The sequence below is a fragment of the Ursus maritimus genome, unplaced genomic scaffold (assembly GCF_017311325.1).
Source record: "Ursus maritimus isolate PB19 unplaced genomic scaffold, ASM1731132v1 scaffold_11, whole genome shotgun sequence".
NCBI classification, from domain to species: Eukaryota; Metazoa; Chordata; class Mammalia; order Carnivora; family Ursidae; genus Ursus; species Ursus maritimus.
In genome coordinates, this window is record NW_024423453.1 from 39,606,302 (window position 1) to 39,626,325 (window position 20,024).

General features: G+C 34.7%; 1 protein-coding gene across 1 annotated transcript in view; it reads right to left on the reverse strand.

Annotated features, from left to right (window-relative positions):
• The window catches only part of LRBA (LPS responsive beige-like anchor protein), a 762,114-nt gene that overhangs the window by 670,730 nt on the left and 71,360 nt on the right, over positions 1–20,024 (reverse strand). The window contains exons 3-5 of the mRNA XM_040626351.1: positions 6,224–6,455; positions 5,909–6,009; positions 1–84 (exon numbers count right to left, since the gene is read on the reverse strand). The exon at positions 1–84 is cut by the window's left edge and continues 12 nt beyond it. Coding sequence (XP_040482285.1) covers positions 1–84; positions 5,909–6,009; positions 6,224–6,455 — 417 coding nt within the window. The remainder of the gene's footprint in view (positions 85–5,908; positions 6,010–6,223; positions 6,456–20,024) is intronic.

Here is a 20,024-nt window from a genome sequence, read left to right on the forward strand (position 1 = left end):
TCCTGGAAAGTTGAAAAAGGCATCAGGACCATACTTCTGCGGCATATGCTTTAACACAGACAGCAACTTCCCAGCATGTGGAGGCTATGAAAATAATCAACAACTCATTAAACACATTATTCACCATAAAACAAAAATACTTATTTTAATATACTCATACTTTAATATACCCAAGAATAACCAAATAATGCTGTTAGCTAAAAGCATATAGAAAGCGTATTATATTCACTATTTTAAAGAAATATAAAATGCACCTGACACCTGAAACTTCTCCATACTGCAGCAAAAATGTTTTAAAATTACAAACTATACCAGCCCACCACCCATCCCTCTTTAAAACACTTTTTAATTTCACAAATAATGCTTACTATATTACACTGTTTAAGACTGTTTTCAAGAAACAATAAAAATATTTTAACCTTATAACCATCCTAGAGGTGGTACTTTATTATCCCATTTTATGGAAGAGGACTCTGAGACAGAAGAACATGTCCAAGGTCACAGAGGTAGCAAATGGCAAAGCTGGGATCAAAACTGTCTGACTTGAGAGTCCATACTTTTAACCACTATGCTTTTACCTTTCTATTATGCTTCTCTCCAACAGCTTCCATTGCCTTTAAAATAAAACCAAAAGCCTTAACACAGCCCACAAGATACTCGATCTACCTCACTAGCCTCAGTCTGCAGTTCCATCTTCCCTTCTCTCTGCACTTCATCCACAGATCCTCTCTGCCTTCTTCCCACAACAGGGCCTGAGCACAAACTATTCCTTGGACTTAAAATGTTCTCACTAGGCCTACTTCCCTTCCCTCTTAACTAAGTTAAGTAAATCTTACCCATCTTTTAGAGCTCATCTTAATGGTCACTTCCTCATAGCAGTCTTCCCTGACCTCTGAGACTGGATCCAATCTCCCTGTCATATTTCATTCTACAATATTACCTTTACTAGATAGCATATAAAAAAGTTGTAACATTACATTTATTTAATGCCTCTTTGTCCCACAAATCTCCTCTAATACATGAAACAACAGCTAAAATGAAAATTATTTACAAGGAAAAGCAAAGAACAATCATATATACATTACCATTTTAGTCAGTTTATAAGCAAACAGGATAAAGTGTAGTACATTCTTCTTCATTAAAAGTGCTAAACAGGGTCAAACTACAAGTGAAATCACTGGCTTGCCTTCATCCTATTTGGTATCTGCTCTATCTACTAAATGTCTAAAAGAGTCCAGCATTCTTTTAGCTAAATGTTAAGTGGAGAGCTTTATTCTTAAGTGACCAAGAAATTTTCAATTAGCCACACTGCTCAATTACAAAAGTGTAATAACAAGTACCACAATCGTATTGATTTTTAAAAATAAATTCCAAAATGAAATAACAAAAAATAACTCTGCAGTCAGAAATAAAAATACAATATTATGGCATTTCCATTTAGAGAACCATTCCATGAATGTCTGAGTTTTTTTCGGTTTTGGGGTTTTTTTTGTTTGTTTGTTTGTTTTAGGTAATCTCTACACCCAATGTGGGGTTCAAACTCACAACCTTGAGATCAAGAGTTGCATGCTCCACCAACTGAGCCAGTCGGGTGCCCCAAGGCCTTGCTCGTTTAATTAACAGCTCATCATTTTCTCCCTTTATGCCCTAAACCTATTCTCACTCTACTCCCAATCACATAAGCAACTGTATAAAAACGTATTTGATATTTTTATGTGTTCCTTCAAAAATGTTTTTGTGTGACTGTACTTATAATTTAAATGATGTTGGGTTAGATATATGAATCTGTTTCTTTCTTCTTCTTCTTGCATCTACTCATATTAACTTTTGCATCGATTCTAACTGCTATATAATGATCTATTCGATGCATCCAATACATTTTACCTATCTACTCTCCTAATGGTAAGTCCCCATGGTGACAACTCACTGCCACCAAAAATAATGCTTCATTGAACATCCTCATGTGTACTTCCTTATAAAACTGAGAATTTCATGGAACATGTACTCAGGAGCAAATTACCAAGTCACTGGATATGGGTATAATTTATGTGACTAAGTAGTGGTAGATTACTCGAGGTTGGCTAAATGAGTGCTCACTCCAACCACTAGTATACAGGTTCAAAATAACCCTATCCCTATTTTCCTTAAGTGATAAATCACTAAATTCTACTCCTGAAACCAGTATTATACTATATCTTAACTAACTAGAATTTAAATAAAGATTTGAAAATAAAATAAAATAAAAACTGGAACAAAACATGGGATTTGAAATAGAAAAAATCAAAATATGTATGTAACTACAAGATGTGTAATCTAACACTATGTAACATAACCCTCAGAAGTTAGATGCAATCACTTGGCCATGATAATTATAATTATGCTTCAATATTCTAATGTGCCCACCACAGCAAGTGACAGGGGGAAAGACATCAATCCCATCAATTCTGTCATTTAAGCATAGCCATGTTCCTTTTTGATTTAAAGAATTCTGCTGTAAGCTAATTAAAAAGTAGGCTATAGTCTTTTTTTTTTTTTTAAGATTTTATTTTATTTATTCGACAGAGATAGAGACAGCCAGCGAGAGAGGGAACACAAGCAGGGGAAGTGGGAGAGGAAGAAGCAGGCTCCTAGCAGAGGAGCCTGATGTGGGGCTCGATCCCATAATGCTGGGATCACGCCCTGAGCCGAAGGCAGACGCTTAACCACTGTGCCACCCAGGCGCCCCTATAGTCTATCTTGTGCTACCATTACTACCATTAGTGTGAAAACAGTTCTCAAAATAGTGAATCAAATAATTTTGTTTCAACTACTGATGCAAAGACTTAACTTGCTGAAACAAAGCAAAGCTGCCAATCAGCTAATAAATGTTAGCCCCCACCAAAAAAAATAATTAAATAAAATAACCCTACCACAATTATATTTGCTATTATCCAACTTTATAATCCTTAACACTAATAGACATAAGATGACATATCAATATTTTTTTAATTTGAACATCTCTAATTATTAGTGATTTTGTGTTTATTTGGTTGTGGGATTTCTATCTCTATAAATACACATCTATTCATAACCTCTGCTATTTTCTCAGAGTTTTCTATATTCACCGACAAAAATGTATTAATTATACATTCACAATAAATACACTGAATATAAATCAAAACTAAAATGAAACCAGTATATAGACCGACCTTGACTTCTGACAGTTCAACTTAGAATTTTACTTCGCAATGGTGAAAAAGCTCTATGCATTCAGTAGAAATAGTACTTTGAAGTTTGATCTTTTCCCAGGCTCATGATTAGCAATATGCAGTATAATACTCTTACGACACTGGGCAGTGGCAGCAAGCCACAGATCCCAAGCAGCCACAAAATCACAAGGGTAAAAAACTGATACACTTACAAACCATTCTGTACGAATACAACCATTCTGTTTTGCATTTTCAATACAGTATTCAATAAACTACACGAGATATTCAACACTATATTATAAAACAGGTTTTGTGTTACATGACTTTGCCCAACCGTAGGCTAATATAAGTGTTCTGAGCACATTTAAGATAGGTTAGGCTAAGCTATGTTGTTTGGTAGGGTAGGTGTATTAAATGCATTTTTGACTTTTGACATTTTCAACTTACAATGGGTTTATCAGGATGGAACCCCACTGTAAGCTGAAGAAGATCTGTATTTCCTCTTCTCGACACGATACAGTAATAGGACCTAGACTTATCAAAGCACCATAAACAACCAGAATACTGGATAAAATGTATGAAACAAAACCTATTTTTAGACATGGAAGAAGAGATAGCTCAAGACTGTGATACATGAGAAAAAGGAAACAAAATGAGCCATGAGATCACCAGACTTTCTACCAGCATGCAATTTCTATCACTGCACAGGAAGAGGGAAACAAAATAGAATTTGAAGGTCTCATTGACTTGATGAGGCACAAACTGGAATATGGGTAGTCTGAGGTAGATAAAAGCTTCAAGGCAGAATACTACAGAGAAAAGAGCTATGCAGACAAGATGTTTCAGAAATCTGCACTGACTCCTGGGCTTAATATCAAACTATTCAAGCCTATTATAAAACTGAACAAAGTGAGGTCAAGATATTAACAACTGTAAGTCAAAGAATTCCCACAGCTACTATAGAGCCAGAAATTGTTTCCCTACTAGGCACTGTGAAGAGGCCACGGTCTTAACACTACCTCTTATCCCATATCTGAGACTTGGGGTCATAGAATCAGGCCTGAGTAAAGAGGCTAAACTAGCCCTAGAATAACAGCCAATCTGGACCCGACCAAAAGAAAACTTTTAAACTAGCCTGGAAGGGTAAAGTTGATCCACAAATAATTTATCTGCCTGAAAAACAGTCTAACAATCTGAAAAGGGATATGACAAAATCCTGCACTCAATGAGAAAAAATTCACTATATCTAACATCACTCGATCTAAAATCACTAGCATTAGAAGAAGGAAAATATGATCTATAAGCAGAAGCAAAATCAGTGAGTAAAAGACTGATCTGGAAAATGACAAAGATAATAGACTTAGTAGATAATAACATGAAATCAACTATTATACTATAAATATGCTCAACAGTCCCAAGGATTTAAAGGAAAACATGAACATAATGAGGAAAAATAAGATACTAAAAAGAATTAAAGAGAATTCTTAGAAATAAAAAAATGTGAAATCTGAAAATTTTTAATGGATAGAATCAACACACTGCAGAAGAAAAGAACAGTTTCCTTAAAAATACATTAATAAAAGCAATCTAAAATGAAGCACAAAAAGAAAAGGCTTTAAAAATAAGTGAAAAGATCTTAGTGACCTACTAGACACTATCAAGAGAGCTGACATGCATGTAATTAGAGTCCCAAAAAAGGATGGAGGGATGAGAAAATGATATTTGAAGAAATAATGACTAAAATGTTTCCAAATTTGCTGAAAATTATATTATAAATGCACAGATACCAGAACTGTAATAAGAATAAACACAAGGTAAACCACACCAAGAAACATAACCAAATTGGTAAAAATTAAGGATGAAATTTTTTTTTTTTTTAAGTAACCTCCACACCAAACATGGGGCATGAACTCAAGACCCTGAGATCAAGAGTCACATGTCCTACCCATTGAGCCAGCCAGGCACCCCTAATGATGAAATCTTAAAGCAGCCAGAGAACTAAAGCTTGATAAAACGTTCAAGTCTAACCACTTTAACACAACAGAGTATACAATTGCAACACACCAATTTAAATATATTTCAACAGAGCTAAATTAAGGATCAGGTGTGGCTGAGCGGTGCTTTGGGCAATGATCTCTAAAGGGCACTAAAATAAGCCTAGAAATGCAACAAAAATGGAGAAAATATTTATTAATATTCCTCTAAGAGGTAAGTAACAAAGTGGTAGGAAGAAACAGTTTGCTAAGGCAACTGGAGTTCAAAATAACTTGACCACTATTGCCATTCATTGAAAAGGACCACTGACTCTGTGGAGGGTGGATCCAATTAACTGCACAGCTTGTGTTCGCTGAGTGGGTTATTCAAGTTTAAGGGCTACAGCTGAACTACTCAGGTCAATAGAGAATCTACGTGCTGCTACCTAACACTCTTCCTTCTCTGTCCTTACCCTTTTCCTCTAATAAATGTTAAATATACATTTGAAGACCAACAACTTGAAGAAGGGTCAAGTTTTAGCCTGCCCGGAACACCCAGTTCTCTTGGTCTGTACCTGTGTCGGGTCATGGCAAAAGTAGCTGTACAGACCTACACGCTACTTTAATTGATCTCTTCCCTTCAATTTGACATTTACCCCAGTATAATAATAACAGTTGCATAAAAGCCACTAATGTGTTTGAGGAGAGGGATACTTTCAAATATCAAAGGGTATTCAGTTTTTTTACCCATTGTCCTTTATCTCCTTGAAGTTTACTGAAGAACAGCTTTAGTTCTCGAACAGTCAAATTATAGCTAGCCAGCACTCCCAACATGTCAACTAAAAGATCTGGAAACAAAAGAAAACAATAAAACAATCAATTTATATTTCTTCAACGATTAAAATATAATGTGCTTATTTAAGAGTTTGAACACTAAAGTCACACACACAAGTTAGATGCTCAAATATTTCTGAAATAAATATTACTAAATAAGAGAAATACAGTATTTAAGACTCAAACTTTATTTCTTCACACCCCCTGTACTACAGAAAAAAATCATACCTGCTATCATATTGTCAACTTTTTCAATTTTCCCAAGCACTTTCTCAACAAGGCCTACTTCGGTGCAGACTTGAAGATTTCGTATGCTTTTCTTCAGAATTGCTGTAAACATGCTCCAGACTTCTGCTTGGCAAGTAATGTCACATTTTTCTAGTAGGTCCACCATGCAGGTGATACTCTCACCTTCTTGGATAATGAAATTCATTTCCAAATCAAACTGCCCTCCTACCAGCTTCCAAAAAGGGGGGAAAAAAATAAAAACATTAGTGCTTTTCCGATATAACTAGAGCACACTCCTAAGCTTTAGGTTGGCAGCATATACATTCTTCTCTACCCTCTACAACAAAGGGTCCATACACACACACACACACACACACCTCTAAAAAATAAAGATTCTAAAGAAACCTTCAAGTTAAGATAACACAAAGTCAAGCAAGACTTACAATATAAAAATTTTTCAACAGAAACAAATACAGGATGTCTTTGGTAAATCACTACCTACTGCCCTGATACCAACAAAGATCTAACTTTAAGCTCTGTAACTGCTCTAATTCAGTATTTATGAATTATGAACTCTATGAACTATCCACAGCATCCTAGAAGTGTTTTGTGCTTATACAAAATACCAGCTCACAACAGAAATGAAAAGCTAAAAATGCTCAGAGTGGACACAGAACTTAGAGCTTCTATTTGCCAAATTCCTAGTTTATTTTACCTACCGATTTTAATCCCCTTCCTTCCCTGTCAATAACTAGGATAACTTAAATAAAATCATACACCCAAAGAAGTAATAAAGAAAATTTATTTCATTAATACAATCAAAAAATCCATCCAGAAAAAGATATACTGACCTATCCCCACAGTGCCACCTCACTCACAGCATCCTCCCACAGAGGAGTTTTTTTTAATTTTAACAAATCCCAAGTGTTTAAAGGAATTAAAATACTTTTAGAATTATCTTTGCAGAGCTATCCTTATTAACTAGATTTCTAAGAGATATCTGTCAGAAATACTACATACATGATTCACCTACACTCCTGTCCTTCTAAATATGTCTTGGTTTTTCATTATGCATTCCAACACCCAAAAAGTGGTCAAAAATTAGGAGAAAGTGAACTTTACAAAACAAAATCCAACAGCTCATAAAAGAATAACAGACATAACCAAATAGAGTTTACTCCAGAAAAGGAGGGAAAGTTCAGAATTAGAAAATCAATTAAAACTCCTTGTAGCAAAGGATTGATGTTTCCCACGTTCTTCCAAAGATACACACTGGCAAGAGAAAAAAAAAATGGAAAAAATGAACAACATGAGGCAGTATCTGCATGTAGGGAGATAGGAATTCCTGGCTAGTGCAGTGGTAAAAGCATTTGATTCTTCTGGGAAAGCTCTGGCAGAGATTTTAATGTACAGTTCTTTGTATCATCAGGAACATCAAGCATAAGCAAAGGAGAGCTGGGATTCTGCTAAAAGAGCCCCCTGGTGTCATTGGGCCAATTCCCCTAGCTACATGATCGTGGCTATAAAGTATATATGTTTAGTTCCCTAGTCCACACAAAAATTCTGTTAACTACGTAAAAACTATGTTTTATTTGGTTTTGTGAATATTATCTGCTTGTCCTGTCTTTAACTTTTCATCCTGAAATAACTTCAAAACATTCAAAAAGCTGCAATATAGAATTCCTGTATACCCTTTACTCAGCTTCCCCAAATGTGAGCATATTATATAATCATAATAAAATCATTAAAACCATAAACTTAACATTGATAAAATACTACTTACAATTCTACAGATCTTACTCAAAGGTTGCCACTTGTCACACTAAAGTCCTTTTTCTGATCCATGATCAGCATCCCTTTGGTCTTCTCCATACTGAGACCATTGCACAGGCATTTTCATGACTTTCATGATTTTGAAGCTTTTGAAGTATATTTGCCAGATATTTTATAGACTCTTCCAATATAGACATTTTTCAGATTTAAATTCAGGTTATGCATTTTTAGCAGAAGTATCCCAGAAGTGATGTATGTCCTTAGCACATCATTTCAATGGTACCTCATGTAAATATGCCTCACTATTGGTAAAGTTAGCTTTGATCACTTGTTTAAGATGGTGTTTGTCAGATTTTTTTCCATTTTAAAGTTACTATAGGGGCGCCTGGATGGCTCAGTCAGTTAAGCATCTGCCTTCGGCTCAGGTCATGATTTCAGAGTCTTGAGATGGAGTCTGGCATCGGGCTCCCTGCTCAGCAGGGAAGTCTGCTTCTCCCTCTCCTTCTCCCTTGCTCATGCTCTCTCTCTCTCACACACTCTCTCTCTCAAAAAATAAAATCTTTAAATGAATAAATAAATAAATTATAAATAAATTATAAAATTATATTTCATGTTTAAATTATTATTCATCTTGTGGAAAACACCTTGAGACTATGCAAGTATCTTGTTTCTTGTCATACCTTGCACAACAAAATCTAGTAGCTCATGAAAGAGTAAGACACAACCAAATAGTTTATTCCAGTTTTATGCATCCATTGATAGATCTTACCTGAAACTGTTATTACTGTGGCATTGCTAAATGGTGGTTTTATATTTCCAACATACTTTATTATTAGTTGTAAAAGACTTCCTTTAATAATAAAATATATCAATCACACCTGAAAAGTCAGCATCATGCTCACATAGGAAAGCTGGAATGAATGAGCCTCATGAAAGTCAGACACAAGTTAGGATGTGACTATCATCATTATCATTTGATATCATTTGATATCATTTGATATTATTCTGGAGGCACAGAAGATACATTTAGTCAAAAGGCAGGAACATATAAATATAAGAATGGAGGAATTTAAATTACAATTACTTTGAGATGATGTGATATATATCTGGAAAACCAAGTACTTCAACTGAAAAATTACTATAAATGAGAAAAGTACTGGAACTACTGACACAGCTACTAATATAAGTCAATCTCCTCTTGCAAAAGATAGGTAGGTAGGTATGTAGGTAGGTATAGATTGATAGACATACTGACCTCAAAGGAATTATGTTAAATAGAAGAAGCCACACACAAATAGCTACCTTAACAACTAGAAATTTATCCTACAGATACATTTAGGTAATGATGTTGGATACAAGAACTTCATTGTAACACATTTTGAGCAGAAAATAAAAGCAACAATCCCCCAAAAAACATTATCAGGTAATAGTTAATAAAGTCGTATATGACTATATAATGGAATATGATGCAGCCAATGTAAAGAATGAGGCAGCTCCATCTGACATGAAAAAATCTCTAAAATACATTTAGGTGAGAAAATCAAGACGGAAAAAAATGTGAAAGGGAGGCTACAATATGAATGTAAAACATGTATATGCGTAGCCATACACATAAGAATGACACAAAAGAAACTAAATAGTGATTGGCTCTGAAAAGGCAACAGAGCATCTGGGGGGAAAGAGCAAAGGGAGAGTTTTTAGTACATACGTGTTTGGACATACCCCACATAGGTCTAAACAGGTCAAAAATCTAGTTGCAACTAATTTAGGAGACCTTACCTTTACCCTAATACTACTTACATCAATCTTCCATTTTAATCTGTGTTTATTTCCACCAGTAACCACCCTTACATGAAGCTACAGAATTAATTTTTGAAAGTAATTTCCAAAAAAACCCAAATACTTCACCAGCTTTTAAATTGAGTTTACAGTGTGAGTGCAGTATCCAGACAGGTGTTTTAAATATTTCTCCATTGCTTTAAATATTATAAAATATACCTTTCAAGGAGAAAATTGATGGCAGAAATTGGTACATACAAATGTGTGGCATATTTGATATACTATATGTATGCATATCTATTATACCTAAAAAGCATGCACAGGGTCTACAGTATGTCATGTTAACCCTTTCTAATAGTTATTTGAAGCTGATCAACCTTCAAAACACAAATTTGTTTTCAATGACAAGGATCATAATCCAAGTCTAGGCATTGGCTAGTTATTATCTGAGCTGTAGTAATGGCTCTGCACTACAAAATGTAATCTTCCCAAATGTCACAGTAAGTTATGAATATCTGAGCAGCCTAATGCACTTTACTAGCCGTGAAATGTGAAAATGTAATCTTATTACCTTTTTTATGGTTGTATTTTTTTGAATAATGTAGCCTAGAAACTGATGTATAGTCTTTTTCTGCATTTTAGCATGATTTGGTCTCCTATGCTATATAGAACATTTTTCACAACTCTCCATTTCAACATATTTTAGTCTTGGCCTGAACTTCATAAACAATTTTTATAGCAACCTTCAGGGTGGCATAACATGCTTTCTATAGGTTATAGTTTAATGTACAAGATTATAGAAATTTTAAAGCATATTATTCAAAGAATTCAAATAAACCTTCACAAGTTTTGAATTAGGATTTTAATTGGGCATGATGATTGCTTTCATCAGTGGTTATATTAATAAAATAAGCTAAAATGTCACTAAACCTAAGTCACTTGTATTTTCAGAAAACAAAGAAACACATACGGACCAAAAATAATTATCTTCTCTTCAAAAGATTTATATAACTGGAAAGACTATAATACATAGAAAATTCTAATACTTCAAAGTAAAGCTATATTTTCCCTGGAATCTTGCTAAATTTTTCCTCAAAGATATAGCAGAAAACTGGACAGAGTACAATCACAGCCTATGCCCCTAACTAGATATTTTCTATTTCTTGTGACAAATCACCTTTTATCTCTGGACCTGTCTACTTGTTTGTAAAACAAGCCAAGTAAAAAGTAAGCTTCTTTTATTTATGTACATCCTTCAAAGATGTATTTACTTTTATTTAAAAGTGCTAATGTCAAGGTATCCAATTTATCCCTAAAAATCCATCCCTAAGTGAATGCGACCCTATACATGTTTATAGTCACTAGAAACTTACTAATAGGGAGAAGTTGAAGGAAAAATACAACGGTGTGGCACAGGTTGTAATGTCTCCCAATTTACATTTTCTTCTTCCATAACAAGAGTTTCTAGTTTGGTACATGAGGCCCAGGCAAAAAATTTCACTTTCCAGAAGTTTCACTTTCCTTGAAGTTACTGGCCATGTCACCAAGTTCTGACCAAAGAGGACAGGCAGTAATATGTGCAACTGCTGGGCTATTACTCTTAAAGGAAAGAACACAACTCATCTTTGCAACTTTCCTCCTTACACTTACATAAGCTACTGAAAAACGGCAAGAACTAGAGTAGCTGTCTTGGAATCTATGCCATAAGTCTCATGTTGAATATAACAGAGCAGAAAGACCTATTGATCCTGACAACCCATTTCATAAAGCATTTGTCCCCATAAAGATCTATACATGAATATTTACAGAAGCTTTATTATAATCACCAAAAACTATAAAGATTCAATGTCTACCAGCTAGTAAATGGATAAACAAGTTGTGGTACAACCATACAACAGAATACTAATCAGCAGTAATAAGGAACAAGTTACTGATAGCATTAGCAAGGCGAATTAATATCAAGAACATTATGCCAAGTCAAAGAAGTTAGACACAAAAGCTACATAGTATATGATTCCATTTATATGACATTCTGGAAAAGGCAAAAGTATAGGGAGAGAAATTGAATTCAGTGGTTGCCAGGAGCTGGGGACAGAGGCACAGAATTAACCACAAAAAAACATGAGAAGACTTTTCGGAGGTAATGAAATTTTCGGTATCTTGATTTACTGGATCCACAAATGTATCCATCTGCCAAATTTAACTTCATAAAACTATACACCTAAAAAGGGTGAATTTAACTGAATGTCTAAATAAACCTAAAATTTAAAGTAAATCTTAAAAAAAAAAAAAAAGCTCAAGCATTGTCATTTGTACTAAAGACAAGAGAAAAGATCCTCCAACTAGAGGCAACAATGTAGAATTAAGATGGCAAAGTCACGGAATACAAGGAAATTAGAAGAAAAATTTCATTATCTATAAATTACTCAAAAAGCATATTTTACTGATAATGAACTATCATCCTTATAGTTTTCAAAATCCCCAAGAGTACTAAAAAGTAACAAATAACATTTCATCTCTCACCGTTCATTGTACCTTTCATAAGAACTTAGAAATTTCACTGAACTACAATGACATGTCTACAAAAGCAGTATTAAGCAAAAAGTTTCCATGAAGTCTGAGAAATACTGGATTAACAAGGCTAGAGATGTTTACAGGATAGAATTCCCAGCGATATGCTACTATATATGTCTCAAAAAGACATATAACCAATGAATGGATTTCCCAAAATTTACTTAACGATGGAATCTTTTTTCTTTTCTTTTCTTCTGATAAGAGCTTTTCAAGGAATAACATTCTTCAAAAGCTTTTTTGAGAAACACTGGATAATATAATTGTGTTCTTGAGCTTATTATATGAATATCACAGAATTATCTATGTTTTAGGCAAACATTTAGTAGGCCTTTCAAATTTTCAGGTGAATGGTTTAAAGTAACCTATTTGTTTTTCATAAGTTCCTTTCTATGATTCACAGACTATAATAATCAAAGAAAAAGGCATCTTAAATTAAGATTTATTTTAGGAAAAAAGAAAATATGAACAATCAAAAGTAATCAAACTGTCCTGTCCCTTCCTCTACAATCCAGTCCACAAGTCCAGCATAACTTTCAAGGCTAGGTCATTAAGAACTTAATGGCTTCCCTTGTATCACTCATTCTAAGAAAAATTCAGTCACCATGTCATGAAGATATTAAAGCAGCTATACAAAAGGCCCATTTGGAGAGGAACTGAGGTCTCCAGCCAACAGCATGCACCAACTTGCCAATCATGTAAGTAGCCTTGGAAGCAGGTCCTCCAGCCCCACTTGAGCCTTTAGATGACTACAACCTCAGCAAACATCTGAAATGCAACCCCATGACAGACTCTAAGTCAGAACTGTCCACCCAATTTGCTCCCAAATTCCTGACCCACAGAAACCGTGAGCTGGTATTTATTACTGTTTTAAGCTGCAAAGTTCTGGGAGAATTTATGACGCAGCAGCAGATATCTAATATGATTACAAATCAATCAGTTAATAGTAGTTGGGAGAAACTTTTTTACTCTATATTTCGGTACTAGTTCAATTTTTTTAATCCTAACACAAAATAAAATAAATAATAATTTAAAAATACAAACAATACAACATATATGCATTGATTACTGTAAAGCTACGTATTACGCTAAGCACTTTACATGAATTATCATCTTTACCTCTCACAAAAAAAAACCTATTATTTTCACTTAAAAGATGAGGAACCTAAAACATAACTTGCCTAACTCACAAGGTACTAATGCAGTTAAACCAGGCTTTTGACATTGCGTAACAACTATATTTAATAGACTGTGACAAATAATACGGATTGACTAACCCAACGTCTCTTCCCCAAAGTCTTATAACTAATGAGTGAATATATATATTTATTCCAAGAGTGAAACAGGGGTGTCTGGCTGGCTCAGTTGGTAGGGCATGCAACTCTTGATCTCAGGGTTGTGAGTTCAAGCCCCATGTTGAGTATAGAGCTTACTTTTAAAAAAATCTTTTTGTGGAATACAACAGTAATTAGTTATTTAAAGCTATTAATTTCATGTATAAAAACATTACAGAATTCAAATACCTAAACCCCGCCCTCTCTTGTTTTCTGCCACTACCCAGATAGTAAAGATAAATCCTCTCTTTTCCAGCATCCTTAGCATCTGAATAGCCATGGGACATTCTGGGCAAAGAGATAGGAGAAGTTCTGAAAGGTGTTCCTGGAAGACTTCGGCTTGCTTTTGATAAAGGAAAACAGATGTAGCTGGCCTAACCTTTTGCTCTTCTACCTTCTTCCCTCCCCTTTGTCTAGAACAAAGATGTGATGTCCAAGGTGCAGTAGCCGTCTTGATATCATGAGGCTTACAGGCACAAGCACAGACAGTATGGTAGAAGGAAAGGTAGAAAGTGTTCAGCTCCTAAACCCTTATTAAGCAGAACCATTAATACCAGCAACTGCCTACCTCAAATTCCTTGTTATGTCAGAAAAATAAAACCTCTATTTCGTGCAGTTGCTATTAGATGTGTATTCCACTGCTTACAGAACACAAAGCTAATTAATATATAGATGATCAAGAAATGGTGCATAAATGAAAGAGTGGGTTATCAGAAAAAGCTATCTTGGACAACTCCTTGTTTTAGATATGATTCAGAACTCTGCATTTAAGTGACTACAATTCATTTTGTGTGTTAGAAAAATTCTTTTTATCATAGTTATAACCAAATACAATTAAACTGAATATACACAGAAGTAAAAAAAATGTAGAGCAATTCTGTTCAATGAAATGCAGTATCTCTAGATAAACAACAGTTGCTGTTGTATTACATTTGTCTAAATAATAAAATATTTCAAGAAGGCTAATTTTAATGAGATAAATGATATAATAATACCAAATTTCCACAAAGATATCAGTGGATATTCTAGAATCAAAAGAGTAAAGACTTCAGGTATTAAATTCATTTAAATGAAAGAGTGCAAGCTCTGATAAGTAAGAGGAAGGTTTTAAAGTCTAATAACCCAAAAACTGAATATACCTTGGGGACTATAACTGTGGTAGGAATTAATTGTAATACATATCTTTTAAGAAGAAGAAGAATACTCAGCGGAATATGCTAAATCTCTACTAACCAAAATGTTTGAAGAATACAGAAGAAGCTCTGTTTACTGAGTTTTATTATCATTTGAGAATTAAACAGAAAAAATTTCCTATCTCAAATAGTCTATGCTAAATGTTTAAATATATAGGAACAGATACCCAGGTAGGAACGAACTTACATAAAGTTTAGGATCATTTAATCTGAGTGAATTTTAGTTTCAAATATATAAGAAATGAGAGTAACTACTATTGAAAATATTTAGACAAAACTGAAAAGACAGTATCAATGAAAAAAGCAGCTGATATGGCAAGAGGACAATTCTGGCAATGAAAAGAGAAAAATGAAATTGAGAAAAAAGTATAGCCAGGCTTTGAAATCATACTCTACATCTCTGTATTAGGAAGAAGGCAAAGAAAAAATTCAAACAAGAATGGCTAACAGTATGAACTTTGGCATGAAGTTATACTCTATAATCGTGGATACTGGACAGTTCTTTTTTCATCTCAAATATCCAATCACTCTGAGAGTTGGGAGGCACACAGATCTCAGTAAAGGCAGGACCCAATAATTCAACCACTTATAAAAATATCATCTAAAAAATTATATACAGAAAAGCTCAGAAAGATATAAAAATAATATCTTGCAGCACTCTTTATAAAAATAACACATTGGAAATAACCTAAATATCCACCAATACAGAAACAGATATATAAACAATGGTATAACCATATAAGAGGGAATACCATGTAGCCTTTAAAAAGAATATAAATCTATTTGTGCAAGATATTCAAGACCTACTACTAAATTTACAAGACAGTAGGTACAGAATAACATTTATTTAATAACACAATAATATTTAAATTAAAGAAAGTGAAAATTCAGCTTCAGTGGCAGTATCAGGCCAAAACATGTTGCTTCGTTTCAGCTAAATGTCCACTTAAACATCACTTCAGGCATTCCTAAAGTTTAGGTGATAAATGATTGTACTATCAAGTATATTAACATCATAAATAATCAACATAACAATATCAGTAATATAAAAAGGATAAGTCATTTGGATTTAATACATTCACTCTCAAATACAGGCATTTTGGTATAAAAATCTCTTTACATGTATTACATATTAAAGTCTATCAGATACCTCAGGAATAAATGTAGATTTCTTACCGTAAGAGTTAAATGCTACTCGAATTAGTTTTAAGAAAGCTATTGATTATACACACAAAAATAATTGGGAACAGGAGCACCTGGGTGGCTCAGTCAGTTGAGCAACTGCCTTCAGCTCAGGTCACAATCTTGGGAGTCCCAGGATCAAGTCCCGCATACAGCTCCCTGCTCAGTGGGGTGTCTGCTACTCCCTCTGACCCTCCCGCCCCCCCATGCTCTTTCTCTCTCGCTCTCTCTCTAATAAATAAAATCTTTTAAAAAAAATAAAATTGATAACACAAAAAACTAAATAACAGGAAAACAGACTGTCATTAATGTGAGTTTAAAAGCTGCAGGAAGAAAAAACACTGCAGGATGAACATTATATCCTTTTTTAAAGCAAAAAAAAAAAAAGTGTTTACAAATAGAGTAAAAGCCTGTAATAACTGAATTCAAATAACTGGTTACTATCCTCTGCCCCGCACTCTGCCATCAAAAATCGAAAACGGTTGGGGTTCCTGCTTGGCAGGAAGCCTGCTTCTCCCTCTCCCGCTCCCCTTGCTTGTGCTCCCACTCTCGCTGTCTCTCTCTGTCAGATAAATAAAATCTTTAAAAATGATAATAATAATAATACCACCTTCACCTGGTAGTTATAGGAAAGCTGTCATCTTCTGCTTTCTTCCTAGTGAATGGTGAACATACTAGCAATAAACAAATTTAAAAAGCATATTCCACTTACAACAAAGTATCACCCTATGTAATGCACTAACTTAATATCAAAGTAAGCTAAAAGTGACTGCTCTTTATGTTGTACTTTTATCACTGTAATTTCTAAGTCCCTTCCTCATTATGTGGTATCATCCATTCTTAAGTCTTGACCCACAAAAAGTTTTACACTCCAGGGTTTTTTTGTTACTGTCATTTTAACCATGTGACTATATTCCCTAAAACTCTTAAATACCAAACAATAAAGATACACCTCATTCCTCAATGTCCCATCATAACTCTCATCATCATCCCTTTACTGTTATTAATTTAACTGACACACTACCTCTACTGACTATAATGACCTGACGCTTTCCCAATACCTTAGATATACCTCCATTCCAAGGTATACAAAATGCCCTACCATCTTCACCTTTCAGAAGAGTGCTGAATTGAAATCTGACTCACCACAGAGGGCATAATCACGCAATCTCTCTCTTTTTAAAATTACTAGTTCTTTAACGCTCCACTGAACAAGACAACAGAAAGAAGAGTTGAGATTCTCCTGACTCAGTTTCTGCTTCAAGACCATTTACTCTTCCACCCTTGGGAGAAAGCTCATTATCTTTAGAGGTTCATGCAATCAATCCAACCTTATCACCCTGAATTACTGCTTATCACTGTATCTTAACTGACTCCCCTTCACTCATTAAAGCGTTTGGGATCTCAGTCATAATTTTCCACTTCTTCTCATCTGTTATAATCTTGCTAAATTTCAGTTTCCATACAGGTGATGTATCTAATACCTAAAATATGGTTTCTAATACCTAGACTTCCTAAATCCAATTACTTTCAACCTCACCCTACCTACTAGGGCTACACCTTAAACCATGAAATTATCTTACCTGAAAACTGAAAATGCCAGTAACCTATTCTAATCATAACTTCTTACACCTTCGAACGATCTCATCATCCTTTTTCTGCTATAGCTGCTCTTTCACAGGTATACAGATCACAGACTGTATCTGGAAGTCTCTAAACTACTCTATACTACTATAGCTCAACTTAACCTTCTTCCCCAAGTTTTAAACTCACATGTCCTGCTGCTTGTAGACATCCACACATATTGCCTCAAAATAAACATGGCCAAAGCATAACTGATTATCTTCTCCCTAATCCTGCTATGCCTGCTACCCCAGTTGGTAATTCTACCCACACAGAAACGATAATGTCATCTTCAACTCTGCTCCTATGTACAATCTCCAATTAATTGAATGCTGCTGATTCTATCTCCTAAAATTTCTTAAGTTTGTACCTCTTCCCCTTTCCTACCTTCACTAAACTAGCTGGGAACCCCATTATTACACACAACTGTCAGTATACTTGATCTACTAGATTATATATCTATAAAATACAGAAGACTATACACACGGCTACAAAATTGGTCACCCTGTAGGAGGTGACCTGTAGGAGAAACAGGCTATGGGGAGGAGGAGACAGAAGACAGCCTGTAGGAGAAACAGGCTATGGGGAGGAGACAGAAGACAGCCTGTGGAGAAACAGGCTATGGGGAGGAGGAGACAGAAGACAGAACAAAGTTTAAAAAGATAAAGAAAAAATAAGAACCATACCTACAATTGTATACATATATAACATGTATGTACATAAAATTATGTATGTAACTCTATGCATAAAGAAATTTTTATAACCAAAAGCAAATTTAGCCTAAGCTGAGTATATTTGTATATCCTGTTTGCTCTATTCTTTACTATAAATCTTTTTTTAAGCACTAAAAAAGGAAAAAAATTTGTTATTTCATTGAATTCAATTCCCTTTTTTTAAACTAGGAGCAAGTAACTGACAGCAATATTGTTGTGTATTCTTTTATTAAGGCTCCATTTGTTCTTTTTTAATTTATTTTTTTAGTAATCTCTACACCCAACCTGAAGCTTGAACTCATGACCCCGAGACCAAGAGTGGTATGCTCCTCTGACTGAGCCAGCCAGGAGCCCTTTAAGCCTCCATTTATTAATCATATTAAGAGAACTGATCAGAGACTACTCAAGCCAACTATGCAACAACATACCCAATAGACCCTGTGAAAGAATGGTACTTTGCATAATCCCACCTAAATCAAATCAATCTGGGGGGGGGGGGAAGCTACATAATATAGCCTCTCTGAAAAATTCAAACTGCACATGAAGGCTTGAAGAGGTTCTGAAGTAAAGAACCTCTTTAAATTTAACCTCTTTAAAGTTAAATCCTGTTTAACTTCACTGGGCCCATATGACCAGAGAATTCTTTCCCTACATAAACTTAAAACTTGTATTTTTGTAGAACACTTTTGGGGAAACAAAGTACATGTTACCAAATAATAATAACTGTAGTAAATTACATACGGTCAATTATTTACTTGACTCAGACTAGACATACTAAACACTAACAGCTGAGACTTTTACCAGCAGCATTCTACCTCTATGATCTCCTAGCTCCATCTTGTCTAATTTTTTTGAGGAGGGGGGTGTCCTTTGCCTATTGCACTCAATTGGCTCAAAAATGGTTAAAAATAAAACACTAATAATCCTTACTATAATAACCCAAGTCATTTACAAGAGCCATCAAATGTAATACGCACTCACACATCCTTCCAGCTCTTCTTCCCTGGCTTTCAGTTATTTATAAGTTTACTACTTTTACCATGTCAAGATTAATAATATACATTTTTTTTTCCAATTAAGATACTACTGAACACCGGGGCGTCTGGGTGGCTCAGTCAGGTAAGCCTCTGCCTTTGGCTCAGGTCATGACCCCAAAGTCCTGGGATTGAGCCTATCCTCCATCAGGATTCCTGCTCAGCAGGGAGCCTCCTTCTCCCTTTCCCTCTGCCCCTCCCCGTTCGTGCTCGCTCACTCTCTCTCTCTAAATAAAATCTTTTTTTAAAAAAAAAGATACTATTGAACACACTAAGATACCAATTTTGAATCTACGTTCCAGAATCACATGGTATTATATCATATTATAAAACATTATGATATACTATTTCTGTTCCAGTTTCTTAACGTTTTTGATCAGGCTAGATATCTACTTTATTGATAATTAAGAAAACACTTGCCTGCAGCAATTTATCTAGACCAAAAGCAAAATTACACAATGTATTAAGTATATCATTGTACTCTCACCACTTTTTGTGCATTATTCTCCCTCTGGCATTCCTATCATCTATCCTCAAATGGGACAGTGATCTTATCTTTTCTGGATGCTCAATCATTTTTCCCCAAGAGCAAAACCCCA